Here is a 13,904-nt window from a genome sequence, read left to right as displayed (position 1 = left end):
ATCACTGGTCACTGTGACACACACTGATCACCAGGGGGCAGACACTTAATGCAGGAGCTGCCCCTTGGTGGTCAGTGCGCTCCCACAGGTGGAGCACTGCTCAGCCACAAGCCAAGCTGATGGCTGCCAGCACAGTGGTGATGGTGGGAGCCTCTTCCACCTCCTCAGCAGCACTATGTCTGACTGAAGCTTAGGCCTGCTTCCCGCTGGCAAGTGGACACCCCCGGAGGGCTCCCAGGCTGCCAGAGGGATGTCTGACTGCCAGCTTAGGCCCACTCCCCGGGCCTAAGCCAGCAGGTGGGCATCCCCCAAGGGTTCCCAGACAGTGAAAGGGCACAGGCCAGGGTGAGGGCCCCCCCGAGTGCACAAATTTTTGTGCATTGAGCCTCTAGTTATGTAATATGTTTTAATAGGATAAGTACTTTGGAAAAAAAATTTTTTTTTCTATTAAGCCGCTGATGGGGATCGGAGGTACTGACTCTATTTATTCTCCTGACTTGGACTTTGCTCTATTTGGAGAGTGGGGTGAGCCAGGAGATTGTGTGGGTGGGAGTACTTTGGAGTGTGGACCTGGCAAGTTCTCAGTTCCCAGGTGTGTCTAGTTACCTGTTCACAAGGAGTAATGGATGCCCGACTCACTGGGAGGACTCGCCAATTGTCACCTGTGCCGGCTGCTCACAGTCTGTTATTAGGGCAAACAACAGTGCTTGCCTGGGACGGATGGGTTGGTGATAGACTCTTAGCATGTCAGGGCTGCAAGATTCTTCTAGAAACCACTCCACTCACTCAGACCTGGCAGCTGGGGGCCCAGAGCAGGGAAACCAGGGCCTGCGGCAGTTCTCCTGATGTTGCCCTGCAAATATTTCACCCCTGACCTGTCATGGACTCCACACATGTGCTGCCATTTGGGTGAATGGCAGTCTCCTGTGGACTCGACCACCTGGGTTACCTGGTGGAGCTGCAACGGCCCCACTGCACCCTCCATGGGAGTCCAGCCCAGAGCCGGGCTGCGTCCACGGTGTGCAGGATGACCATCGCCCAGGTGGGCAGTAGCTAGGCAGCCTCCTGTCCTTGACCTGGTGCATCCGGAATTGCCAGTGTGAGGAGAGGAGCCAGGCCTTCTCACTATACATGATGCTGGGAGGCTTTAGTGAGCCCCAGGGCCCCCGCTCATGGCTTCCTACCCACTCAACGTCTTCTCTCTGGTACGAGCAGCTTTGCACAGGAACAGAGCTCCCAGGCCACGGCTCTGTGCGCAGCATCTGGCTGAACCTGAGTATATCTCTCTCCCCACCTCCCCAAGGTGCTCCCAAGATGCCGTGTCAGCCCAGGTGCTCTCAGAGCTCTTTACCAACAGTAAGGAGAACATTCCTCTCAAGATCTCCGAAGACTGCCTTTACCTAAACATCTACACTCCCGCAGACTTGAAGAGGAAGAGCAGGCTGCCGGTAAGGTGTGCGTTCCATGTAGGAGCGATCTCCTGGTGTGGACTGGGGAGGAGGAAGGCAGCTTGGTGGGGAGTATCCCAGCCACGGCTCTTTCAGCGGCCCTGGCCTTCCTTTGCTCTTCCTGACCAGGCCACGTGACCCCTGGTAACACGTTTTCCATCCCTCAGTTTCCTCTGGCGATAGTCATGGTGCCTCCCGGGGACTTCTCTGTACATCTGTAACCTATTATCAGTTCTTTCCACGTTTGCTCATGCGAACAGAGGGACAAGCGTGACTACTGATAGTTGCAAGGTTAGGCATCTTGATTGCCAGAGAAGCTAAGGCATGCTTTCCAATCAAGTTAGAGCTTGAAGGAACCTCACCAAGAAGGCAACATCCCAACCCTCCCTTTACAGACAGAGAAACCAATAAGGCGAGGCCACCCAGTTGGGTTGGCAGGATCAGGGCAAGGGTTCTCTGAAAAATTGAGCCAATGGGTGGTATTTGTCAGCTGCAAAGATCCGGCTCTGACCAGTGTCCCAGGGTAGCACAGAGGTGTGGCGGCAGAGCCAGGGGCAGTCCAAGAAGCAATGTCCTTTGTCTTAGTGTTTGCCTCAATATCTGAGGTGTTCTTGAGCTAATTTCTCTTCCTAATTATCTTTGGCTGGGGCGATGTCCCAGGGAGTCAACATTTCCTCAATATGCAGAGGCCCAGAGATGGGCAGCCAGAAGATGGGGGTAGGTCTACTGGGGGCAGTCCCTGGGGTACAGAGGGAGGACTGTAAGGAAGAGATACCACTGGGGGCATGGATGCTTCTTGAGATAGTCATTCACACATGAGAGGACTTTAATTTGCCGCACAGAGGTGACTAATGACTCTGAAATCCAAGGGCTGCCCAGGCAGAGTGTGCTGGGGGCTGTTAGCTTCAGAGAACAGCCTCCTTCAATCATGATCAACCAGACAACACTTGGAGTTCCTTCCCAGCTCTGCTCCTATCTGTGACCTGTGTGGTTGCTTCCTCCCTGTCCAGGTGATGGTGTGGATCCACGGAGGAGGTCTGGTGGTGGGCGGGGCATCAACCTATAACGGGCTGGCCCTCTCTGCCCATGAAAACGTGGTGGTGGTGATCATTCAGTACCGCCTGGGCATCTGGGGATTCTTCAGGTAAGATATTGGACTCCGCACTGCACATGGGCCCTTGAAGTGAGGGTGGCAGGACCCAGCTCTGGTCATCTCATGTCAGTTCCGCAGGAAGGCATCCAAATCCCTTCATAATTGGGCTCCACACACAGTCTCATTTCCCAACCACACTGGTCCACCTGCTTCTGAGCTTTTGCATGCGCTGTTCCCTCTGACTGGAATGCCTGTTCTACTTGACCCACTCCTATGCATCCCATAAGGCCCAACTCAAACGTTCCTGCCTCTGAAATGCTCACCTCCTTTTTACCTGTGCTGCCACAGCACACGGGACACCTCTGGAATGACAGCAGCACAGCAGTTAGAGCAGCAGGTTCAACACCTCACCTCTCATGGGAAAGGAGGGAAGGGCAGACTTTGGCATGAGCTCTTCAATGCTTCTGGGTGATGGAACGTGTGGCTGGAGCTGGGAGGTGTCAGAGCATCTGACTCCAGAGGCCAATGCTCCCAGGAGGAATGTTGGGTTCACTTGCCCCGTTTGCTTCTGCATTTGGCACGTGCATGAGCCCAGGCTAGAGTCTTCTGATGGAATCTCCGTGCAGACAGGAGCCAGGGTTCCTTAGGGCAGAGTTACTGGTAGGTTTTCTCAATGCACTGGCCCCAGGACCTTGGACCCTGCGATGGCTGATTGACAGGAGGTGGGATGGACACTCACTGGAAAGACCTGTAGGGCTGGAGGAGGGTATTAGGGGAGTCATATCCCAGGATGCAATGCCTTCATTGAGACTCTTCATCTCTCACCTCCTCTTCCCCCCAGCCCATTTCTCTGCTCCCCGTTACATTAAAACTGCTCCATCAGGTTTCCATGCCTTCTTTCATTTCAGTCTTTCCTGTCCCCACACCAGTCAGGTTTCTACTCAGACCACACCACCAGATTGTTCTGGTGGAGGAGGAGGTCTCCAGTGACCCACCAGCTCTGGGCCCAACATTGGCAGCATCCACACATCACCCCTCATACCTCTTTGAAATACTTCCTTCTCTTTGCTGAGTGTTCTGCATTCACACTTTTGTTCACTGGACCCTGGGGCCTTTGCATGTGCTACCTCTGTCACCTGGAATTCCTTTCTTTGGATATTTGCAAGGTTCTTGTGCTCATTCATTCAGATCTCTACTCAGATGGGGCTGCCTCCGAGATGCCTTCCCTAGACATCTGATCTGAAATAAGACCCCGCTGTCCCACCCTGCCTTTTTTCTGACCCTGTTTTATTTCCCCTGAGAGCATTTTTGCTAATTGGTGTTATATTTTTACTAGTAGCCCTGTGCACGAAATTCATGCACATTAAAAGGGAATTAATTGCCCTAAACTAATTGCCTTCACTGGATAGAGCATCAGCCTGGGGCCTCAAAGGTCCCAGTTTTGATTCTGGTGAAGGGCTTTACCTTGGTTGCAGGCACATCTCCAGTGGGGAGTGAAGGGCATGCACCTTGGTTGCGGGTACATCTCCAGTGGGGAGTTTGCAGGAGGCAGGTGATAGGTGTTTCTCTCTCATCAATGTTTCTAACTATTTTGTTGCCAACATTGGCTTCTTTCGGCTTCAGAGGTACTTTGTTCCACTACTTGGTCTATAAACATATTCTCTCCTCCCTGCTGTCAGGGACCAGGGTGAAGGTGAATAGGATTGCTAGCTGGCAGGCCCCTGACAGCAAACTTGCCACCTGTTGATTCTGTGAGAAAAGGGGCTCCCTCCTCCCTCCTGTCAGGGTCTGGGGTGCAGGAGAATGGGGTTCCTGGCTGGCAGGCCACTGACAGCAAGCTATCCAACAGCAGATTCTGTGAGGAATGGGGCTCCCTCCTTTCTACTGTCAGGGTCTGGATTGAAGGTCGGCCATGCCCTCTCATGGGCCAGAACCAGAGTTCTACCACACTGTGGCCTCCACCTCAGCAATCCAGGACTGACTGTTGCTGGGCGCTCTTGGTGGTCTGAGGGTGGGTTCTTCCCTCAGGCCACACAGTAAAGAGCTGGGGAGGGCGCAGCCCTTGACAAAAGGACCCAGGTTTCAGTGGGTCCACGCTTCGAGGGTGAGTTTCTGCCTCAAACCGTGCCCTCCCCCGAAACAGCTCCAGGAAACAGCTCGGGGGAGGGCGCAGCCGTTGCTAAGACACCCCTGTAGGACTGACTTCCTTCCACTTGGACGTGCTTCTGGCTTGATGTTACACCCAAACAGCTCCAGGAAACAGCTCCGGGAGGGCGCAGTCCTTGGCAAAGCGACCCAGGATTCAGTGGGTCCAGGCTCCCAGGGCAGGTTCCTGACTCAAACCCCATCCTCACTGGAAACAGCTCCAGGAAACAGGTTGGGAGAGGGCGCAGCCATTGCCAAGACAACCCCTGCAGGACTGACTGACTTCCGCTTGGTCGCCAGACCCGGTCGTGATGAACTTAACCCAGGGTTTTATATAAGTAGATATATACCTGTTTATTTGTTGATGATCTATAGTGTGAGCTCCTTGTAGTTAGAGATTTTGCCTATTTTGCTTCGGGGTCTTAGAACAGTGTTTGGCACATTGCAGATACTCAGTAAGTACATGCCAGGTGAATGAATGGAGAGCTAAACAAACAATGCTACACCTGTGAGTCTGAGCTGTGGAGGGCTCACCTAGAGCCCCCAGCCCAAGCTATGGTCCTGGGAATCCTGCCATGATAACTCTAACCCAGGGGTGGGCAAACTTTTTGACTCGAGGGCCACACTGGCTTCTTAAACTGGACCAGGGGGCCGGAACAAAACCATGGATGGAGTGTTTGTGTGAACTAATATAAATTCAAAATAAACATCATTACATAAAAGGGTACGGTTCTTTTTTTTTTTTTAGTTTTATTCATTTCAAACGGACCGGATCCAGCCTGCGGGCCCTCATTTGGCCACGGCTGCTCTAACCCGCCCCTGTCCCACGCTGTTCTCTTACCCACAGCACAGGGGATGAACACAGCCGGGGCAACTGGGGTCACTTAGACCAGCTGGCCGCGCTGCGCTGGGTCCAGGAGAACATTGCCAACTTTGGAGGGGACCCAGGCTCTGTGACCATCTTCGGAGAGTCTGCGGGAGCTGAAAGTGTCTCTGTTCTTGTAAGTGTTCCTGGCCCCGATGTGTGTACAGATGGGCTCCCTGGGACACCCGCTGACCTTTATTAGCAAGACCTGGGTTCAAGGCTGGCCCTTCTCTGCACAGAGCAGATAGTGGAAAGCTAATGGCCCAATTCTCCCCTGGGAGCTCAGGGCTCCGCTAGCATCCTGGGGCCATAATCATCTCCAGCCCCGGCCGGCAACATCCCTCCTGACTTGGCTGAGTTCCTAATCCCTTCTCCATGAGGACTCTCCTCACTTCTCCTGGGACCCCTCCAGCTGCCTCACAGCTGAGCGGAGTGTCTGTGCTGCTACCGTATTTTAAAACACGTTTGCTTTCATAGTTAAATACTCAGAGGAAGCTTTTATGTTTTGTGAAGTGGAGAAAGAGGAGAAGTATAGATACGCCCAAAGAAGAAAAGAAGTTAACCTACAATGTTATTACCCATGGATTGTCACCATGGACATGTTGACACTTACTTTTCTAGTCTTTTTTTGATGACTCACGCTATCATCTATCTATCTATCTATCTATCTATCTATCAATCTGTCATTTATCTATGGTTTTTTTAATTAAAAAAAACTTCCTTGACATTGCAATCTAACATAAATACTTTCCTAACCATGAAGTGCTCTCACATAATTTTATTTTTATAGTATTCCATGGTAAGAATTAAAAAGTAGCTTATTAACTCAATGCCATCATGTTGGAACCTGGGGTCCCTGCCCGCGTTCCCCATCATGAGCAGCACAGGCCCCCCAGGCACCCTCGTGTGCCTCCTGGATCACCTTGCTTAGGGTGAGTGTTTAGGAATGGAAATGTAGACTCAGAACTCTGTCTTGAAAGTGTTACCAGGAATTGCCAAAGTGTCTTTCAGATCTTTTGATGGTTACAAAAGTGTGTGGCACTTCCCACACTCTTCCTGTGTGTTCCTCGCTCTGTGCCCTGGGGTCTTACCAGCTGAGGTTTTCTTACAGAAACAGGGCCTCGGGGTCAGTCTGGGGAACAGGCCAGGCGGGGCCCTGTTATGTCCACTGAGCCCAGGGGAATGGGCCAGGATGGAGCTAGGGAAGCTCTTGAAGTCCCCTCCCTGTGAGCCTCAACCTCAGGTAGGGCTCCTGCTGGGCAGCCCTTACCCCCTTTGCTCTGCTCCCCTGGAGTCCTCGGGGGCCTGCATTGCCATGGGATTCAGCTGGCGCGCCCAGATCATCCCAGAAGAATGGCTGAGTGGAGGAGCAAGGAGACACCTCACCCTCCCTTCCAGTTTTACTTCTGAGCAAACTGGGCCAGAGAGCAGACACCCCTCAGCGAGGTCAGCGAGGCATCAGGGCAGAGCGGAGACTCAGGCTCCTGACTGGCCTGCCAGCACAGTTACTGTCCACGGACCACACTCCCCAGAGTGTGCACGGTGGGCTGCCAGGCTGAGCATGGGGAGTGGACTGTCAGCACGTGTTATCTCTCAGACGGCCTGAGTTCTCAGACCCCGCCCCTGGCCACATATCGGCCTGGAGTGGTTTCTCCCCGAGGGGCCTTGTGACTAGGCTGAGTTCCTGGAGAATTTGTTTGTAATTAATTTGTTGCCTCAACAAGAAATTTTTTTAAATATACATATTTTTTATTGATGTCAGAGATGAAGAGAGAGATGGAAACATCAATGATGAGAGAGAATCATTGATTGGCTACCTTCTGCATGCCCGGGGCATGCATGCCTGGGAATCAAATGGTGACCTCTGGTTCATAAATCGATGCTCAACCACTGAGCCATGCTGGCCGGGCAACAAATAATTTTGATACAGCCAGACACCTAGCAGTCTTGTGTAGCTTCCATTTAATGGAGGGGACTGCTGGGGTCCAACCCCAGCCGGTCCAGGGGTCCCCAAAGGTGTGGACGGAGTTGGCGAAGAAGGAATGACACGGAGGCAGCGTTCAGTTGATCAGCAGCCTTGCCAGGATCTCTAGCCACAATCTCCAGCCAAGTTCTGTGTCCATGTTCTCTTGCTAGGTTCTCCAGCCACGTTCTCCAGGTTCTCCAGCCAGGTTCGGTTTAGGTTCTCCAGCCAGGTTTGGTCGCCAGGTTCTATAGCCGGGTTCTTCAGCCAGGTTCTGTCTAGGTTCTCCAACCAAGTTCTGTAGCCAGGTTCTGTCCAGGATCTTTTGCCATGTTCTCTCCAGCGAAGTTCTTCTGTCTCTAGGTTCTGTGTAGGTTCTGTCTTCTAAGTTCTGTCTCTAGGATCTTCATCTAAGTTCTGTGTGTCCTGTTGTCTTGTTACATCTGTATTTATACCAGTTGATTCCAATCCTATCAATCTCTATTCCAAAGGTTAGGGCGTTTCTTATCTCCATTCCAGGGAGTAAAGATTATGTAGCTTAAGCGTGATTGTTTGTAGCTAAAATGATTAATTACCCGCCTGGCACTTACTTAGGGGGTTTTATTCCCTCCCTAACTTCAGGGGAAAATCCCTACCTGGGGAAACAACCTTTCTCGGAGAGGTGACCTTGGTTAAAACACAGCACCAAGAAGGTGAGCAAACATATTAAGAACAGTATGCAGGAGCTCCAGTGGCGCAATCGGTTAGCGCGCGGTACTTATAAGAACAGTATGCCATATACGCCAGGTCCCTTGAAACAGCAAGGATGGACCGGCTCCCAGCAGGGGACGGATTAATGACTACATAATCACACAGTCATACAATGTCAGTCATGGCAGGAGCAGGAAGGAGAGGTACTTAACATCATGACAGAGTTCAGTTGGAGCCCTTAGTCCAGGGTGTAGGGGGAAAGGCTCTCTGAAGAAAGTGATCACTAACGTGAGATCCCCAGGATGAGCATAACCTGCTTGGTGAGAAATGAATTTCTGAGGAAGGGGAGTGACGTTTGCAAGTGTCCTGTGGCAGGAGAAAGTGTGTGTGTGTGTGTGAGAGAGAGAGAGAGGCAGAGAGAGGCTGATGAGGCCAGAGCAGAAAGAGCAGAGGGAACCTGGAGTGAGCTGAGGTTGGGGACATTGGCAGGGGCCCTGCTGCCTGGGACCCTGGAGAAGAATTTGTCTTTATCTAGAGACTGTTAGGGATCCAAGGAAGGGAGCGCAACGGGGTGGGGTAGGCCACTGCTGACCAGCGCTCATGGGGTCTGTGGTGGGAGCGTTTTAGTTGGGCTGTGAGAGTGGTTTCCTGACTCGTAGGTCAGTGGAGGTAGCCACCAGCCTGAAAGGGGCTGGCTGGTAGAGAGGAGGGGAGGAAACGAAGATGGCGAGAATTTTGAGGTTTTCCAGAACTCTTTGGTTGTAAACATCAGAAGTCCACTTGGGCATGCTTAAGTTAGGAAAGGGGGGATTTATTGAAAGGAAACAGGTGGCAGAGATGGGGCAGATTCTGCTGTCACACAGGAACTAGAAATTGGCCAATGAGGGGAATTTAAGACATTTATTCTTCATAACACTTTCCACCGAGCTCCCCTTAATGTACGCTATACACGGCCACCATGGAAGAGCCTGCTTTCTTCTCTCTGTGTCAACCTCTCCTCTGGCTGCACTGTGCGGGGTTCGCTAGATGGAGTCCAAAGGCTAGTAAGAGGATGAGCCGAGATTTGAAACCAGACAGTGGGATTCTGGACGCCCTGACCTAAAGCCCACTCCAAGCTGCCCCTCTGCAGACATCCGGCTGTGAGAGCCTTTGGCCCATTTTAAGAGAAAGAAGGAAACTGGCACAGAGGTGGCAGAATTGGCATGACTGAGGCCCAGGGCCCACGCCTGCTGGTCCAGAGAAATGCCTGCAACCCCCCCTCTCGCCCCCGCCCCCCGGTGCCTTTAGAAGTTGAGGTTGGGATGGAACATCAACTGGTTGACAGGAGGGACATGGCTCTTGAATGCTGCTGTCCCTGTGATTTCTGCAGCAAATCGCTACCTTTGCCGGCTGTCAAACCACCACCTCGGCGGTCATGGTGCACTGCCTGCGCCAGAAGTCGGAGGATGAGCTCCTGGAGACGTCGCTGAAGATGGTAGGTTCCACCCTTCACGTTCCAAACAGGCCCCCCCAACCTCCCACCACCACCACTGCCCTGGGAACTTGGCCCCAGGCTTTATCATCTCAGCTGCTCCCTTGTCCCAGAAACACTGCCAGGGACAGGGTCTCTCCTCTCTGGAGTAATGGCACCCCTCAACCTAAATAGGGACTTTTCTTCTCTTTTATTACGAAATACCTGAAATGTTAGCAAAGTAAAAAACTAACATAGTGATCAATCGTGTAATAATCCTCCAGCTTGGTCAAAATGTACTATGGCGCCATTCTTGTTTTCAGAGATACTTTTTTAAAGAAATTAGACACTATTTACTCCTAGAGGTAACTACCATCCTGAATTTGGGGAAGGGGGATATCAAGAACAAAGATTTCAGAAAGGTTGTCAAAATGATTATTGGTTAATTTAGAAATGATCAGCCATGACCCAGTGGTGGCCCAAGGTTCTAGATTTTCTGAGACCCTGCCTCAGTTGTGATCCTAGGCTGACCATCCATCCATTCATCATCATATTATGTCTATCCCTCCACAAATATATCCATTTCATCAATATCCTTTCCTCATCCAAATATCAATCTATCCATAACTTTCATTTATCTATTACCAATCACTCATGCATCATCCAGCCGCCATATATCTTTACCATTCATTCCTCTAAAATCAGTGATCCATTTATCATGTATATACTAGTTACCACTCATTTATCCACTCAATCATCCAATGCACTCATATTCCATGTATTGACCAAATCCATCCATTTACCCATTCATCAGTCCATCCATCCATCAATCCCAACAAGAAGAGGAAATGGATGGAGGACATTGCAGGCACACGCAACAGAAATCCTTGCCAGAGCTCTCCTCCCCCACTCACAGCTAGACCCTGAGCTCATGCCCAGGGGAACCAGTGCCCTGCCCACTTCCTCTTGTCCAGTCAGGGTGGCACTGGGAGGGAGAACCTGATGCCTTGGCGGCAGCTGACCAAGACCTGCCTTCCTCCCAGGAGGCCTCTCACCCACATCCCCTGCCTTTGTTTTCACAGAATTTTTTCCGTCTTGATTTACATGGAGACCCCCGAGAGGTAAGGACCCTTGGTTTCTGGGTCACACGTTTCAAATCTTGACACCTTTAAGCTCCAGTTGAAGATGAATGAAAGACTTCTCCCTGTGGACGCATAGTAACTCCTTGTGTTTATATTGCTGAGGCCCAGAAAGGGGCAGTGACTTGCCTGGGTAACACAGCCAGGAGGACCAGATGTCGGACCACAAACTGTTCCTGTCACTCCTCCTCCAGTGCTGTTCGTCACTAACTCTGTGTCTCCTGACCCAGTCTACACCCTTTCTTTTTTTCTTTTTTTTTTAGTAGTTTTTTAAAAAAGATATATACTTATACTGATTTCAGAGAGGAAGGGAGAGAGAGATAGAAGCATCAGTGATGAGAGAGAATCATTGATTGGCTGCCTCCAGCACGCCCCACACTGGGGACTGAGCCTGCAACTCAGGCTTGTGCCCTGATTGGGAATCGAACCATGACCTCCTGGTTCATAGGTCGACACTCAACCATTGAGCCAGGCTGGCTGGGCTCTACATTTTTTCTTGTTTTTATTTCCTGCTCCCTGGGGGAGAAGGCTGTACTAGAAACTCCCACCTCAGGGAGAGGGAGGTAACTGCTTCAGGGGTCTCAGGAGCCTTCACGGAGGAGCCCAGATCTCCTGCGAGGCTTCAGGGCTATTTAGCCACTATGGCTGGGTCACCAGGAAGGGAGCCAGGAACCTCAGTCCTGAGGACACTCCTCGCAGCCATGCAGGAAACTCCAACAGGGTCCTCCCCTCTCCACCCGAGTTTTGAGCAGGGAGTGGGAGTGGGTGGAGGTGGGGGGAGGGAAAGATAGACCAGTGACACAGGCAAACAAAGCAGACACAACCCCCAGCCCTCTAGGAGTGAGGAGAGAGTTCAGTAAACACATAAAATATGGTGTGTGTTTGATGATGGGTAGCGTTACGGAGAAAAAGAAACTGGGAGCTGGGGATGGAGTTTGCTGGTGGTTTGAGTGTACACAGTGGGATTTGTGAGCCGTTACCTAGGGATCACTAACTCGGAGTCCACAGTGACTTTACGGAGCGTAACCATCGTGAATAATGAGAATTGACTGTCACGAGAGAGATACATATAGATAGACATAAACTTCAAGCTGAAAGTTTTATATAAAATACAAATATTAACATAATATTTTTATATATTTTAATTTGATGGAGATACCCCCCCTCTATCACCTGCCCACTGCTAATCCCTTGGGGACCAGTTCTACCCGCTGGGGTCACACACTTAGCTGCTTTGTTAGGACCTTGAGCTCTGTGCCACTGCCCACAGGCACACAGGTGTGTGGTGCTGGCTTTGCTCAGACGAGCTGAGAGAAGGACGTGGGTGTGAGCGGGGAGGGCAGCATGGACACTGTTATGTCCTCTTCCCAGAGCCAGCCCTTCCTGTCCTCTGTGGTTGATGGAGTGCTGCTGCCAAAGATGCCGGAGGAGCTTCTAGCTGAAAAACAGCTCAACACCGTTCCGTACATCGTCGGAATCAACCACCAAGAATTCGGATGGATTCTTCCAGTGGTGAGCCTGCGTGGGTTTTGTAGACTCACCTCCACACCCATTCCACCAGCCTCTCATCTCTGGTCGCATGATCTCTTCATTCTCCAGACCTCCCCGCTCCCCACTGCCCACTCTGGGGCCATGGCACTGTTCCCTCTGCATGAGTTGACATTTCCATGGATGGCCGAACTGACAGCTGGGTGGTGAAGGTCTGGGCCCCCACCTCTACCAAACTCTGATTGTCTCCAGTCTAACAACCTTGGAATGTCGGTGCCGGTAGAGAGAACTATTGTGCATATGGAAAAATTGATCCCTGGGAATGACGGGAACTCAGGAGTAAGGCCTGGGGCCCTGCAGCCTCTCCCCCTGGGCTCAGTGCTTTCCAGTTTCTCCATAAATCCCCAGGCATGCTCTTCGTCGTCTAATTAGAAAGAGTCAGAGGAGCTTCCTTCCTCTTGAGGTAAAATTGACTTCTAAATGTTAGGAAGGGCTTTCCCTTCTGTCAAAGATAAAGCCGGATACTAGAAGAAGTGGTAGGAACAGGTTTCATTCAGTTATATTACTGCAGCAGGGGTAAGATCCAGTGTAAACTCCACTCAAACCCTGAAGGACAAGGCTGGAGCCCTGTAAAGGCTGCCATGCAGAGGATGGGGGAATGGCCATGAGACCAGGCCCCTGGATTTCTGAAGTGGCACTTCTCTGGAGGAGAAGCACAGCTCTCCCGTGTGTATGTCAGCAGGCAGGGGTGTCAGTTGCAGCGAGGTGCCCACTGAAGTTAGGGACCGGGAGAGAGAGCAGAGTTATCGCCTGCATGTCTGCATTTTGGAGGGACGGCTCCCAGGTCCTTGAGCAACAGCTTGGGTGGTAGATGTACAGTTCTAAGGGCAGAGACAGGCTTTGGCTGGAACAAACAGTGCCTTCTCCTGGCAGCACAAAGCCTTCTCAGGGGGCTGGGATCAGTCACCCAGGGACCCAGCCTATGCTGCTGGGAGCAGTGTTAGAGTTTGGTCAAGGCTCTTAGAGCGGAGGTTTGGATGGGATGGTTAAGTGCAGAGCTGTTGTGCACCTCTCACCTGAGCCTGGTTTCAAAGGTTATGCCGAAGGACCAAAGGCATGATGACATGATGGCGGCTTCCTGGGTCATCTTAGATGCGTGGGGTATCTGTGAGGTCTGTGTCGTCCCCCAGGGCTCTGTCCTTCAACACTAGCTTGCATTATATTGCAAAGGCCTAAATCGGCTTCTTTTAACATTTACTTCATCTTCACTCTCCTTGAGTTTCTGGATATAAGTCCCATTCATTCATTGGTTTTGCCCAGTTCATCAGAGTCCTTGCCCATCAAGACATGACAAGCTGTCTCCCAGCCTGCACCAGATTGGTTGTTTGGTCAGTTTGGTTCTTCCTGTTATTTCCCAAATGAGTCAAGACTGCTAACCTGTTGTTTTAACAGATGATGGGTTACCCGATCTCTGAAGGCAAGCTGGACCAGAAGACGGCCTCGTCACTCTTATGGCAGTCCTTCTCTTTCACTGTAAGTGTCTAGGGAATTCCCCAGATGGGCTGAGACCCAAGGAGGGACGGGATTGCTCCAGGTCACTGAGCAATTAAATGGCAGAATGAA

General features: G+C 51.4%; 1 protein-coding gene across 1 annotated transcript in view; it reads left to right on the top strand.

Annotated features, from left to right (window-relative positions):
* LOC102768056 (liver carboxylesterase 1) overlaps window positions 1–13,904 on the top strand; it is an 18,125-nt gene extending 4,221 nt beyond the window's left edge. The window contains exons 3-9 of the mRNA XM_006764351.2: window positions 1,304–1,448; window positions 2,459–2,592; window positions 5,534–5,687; window positions 9,565–9,678; window positions 10,737–10,775; window positions 12,165–12,305; window positions 13,734–13,904. Coding sequence (XP_006764414.2) covers window positions 1,304–1,448; window positions 2,459–2,592; window positions 5,534–5,687; window positions 9,565–9,678; window positions 10,737–10,775; window positions 12,165–12,305; window positions 13,734–13,826 — 820 coding nt within the window. The 3' untranslated portion in view covers window positions 13,827–13,904. The remainder of the gene's footprint in view (window positions 1–1,303; window positions 1,449–2,458; window positions 2,593–5,533; window positions 5,688–9,564; window positions 9,679–10,736; window positions 10,776–12,164; window positions 12,306–13,733) is intronic.

The sequence above is a fragment of the Myotis davidii genome, unplaced genomic scaffold (genome assembly GCF_000327345.1).
Source record: "Myotis davidii unplaced genomic scaffold, ASM32734v1 scaffold2621, whole genome shotgun sequence".
In the NCBI taxonomy this organism is placed as follows: domain Eukaryota; kingdom Metazoa; phylum Chordata; class Mammalia; order Chiroptera; family Vespertilionidae; genus Myotis; species Myotis davidii.
Note: the sequence above shows the minus strand (reverse complement) of the source record. Positions and strands in the feature narration are given on the sequence as shown.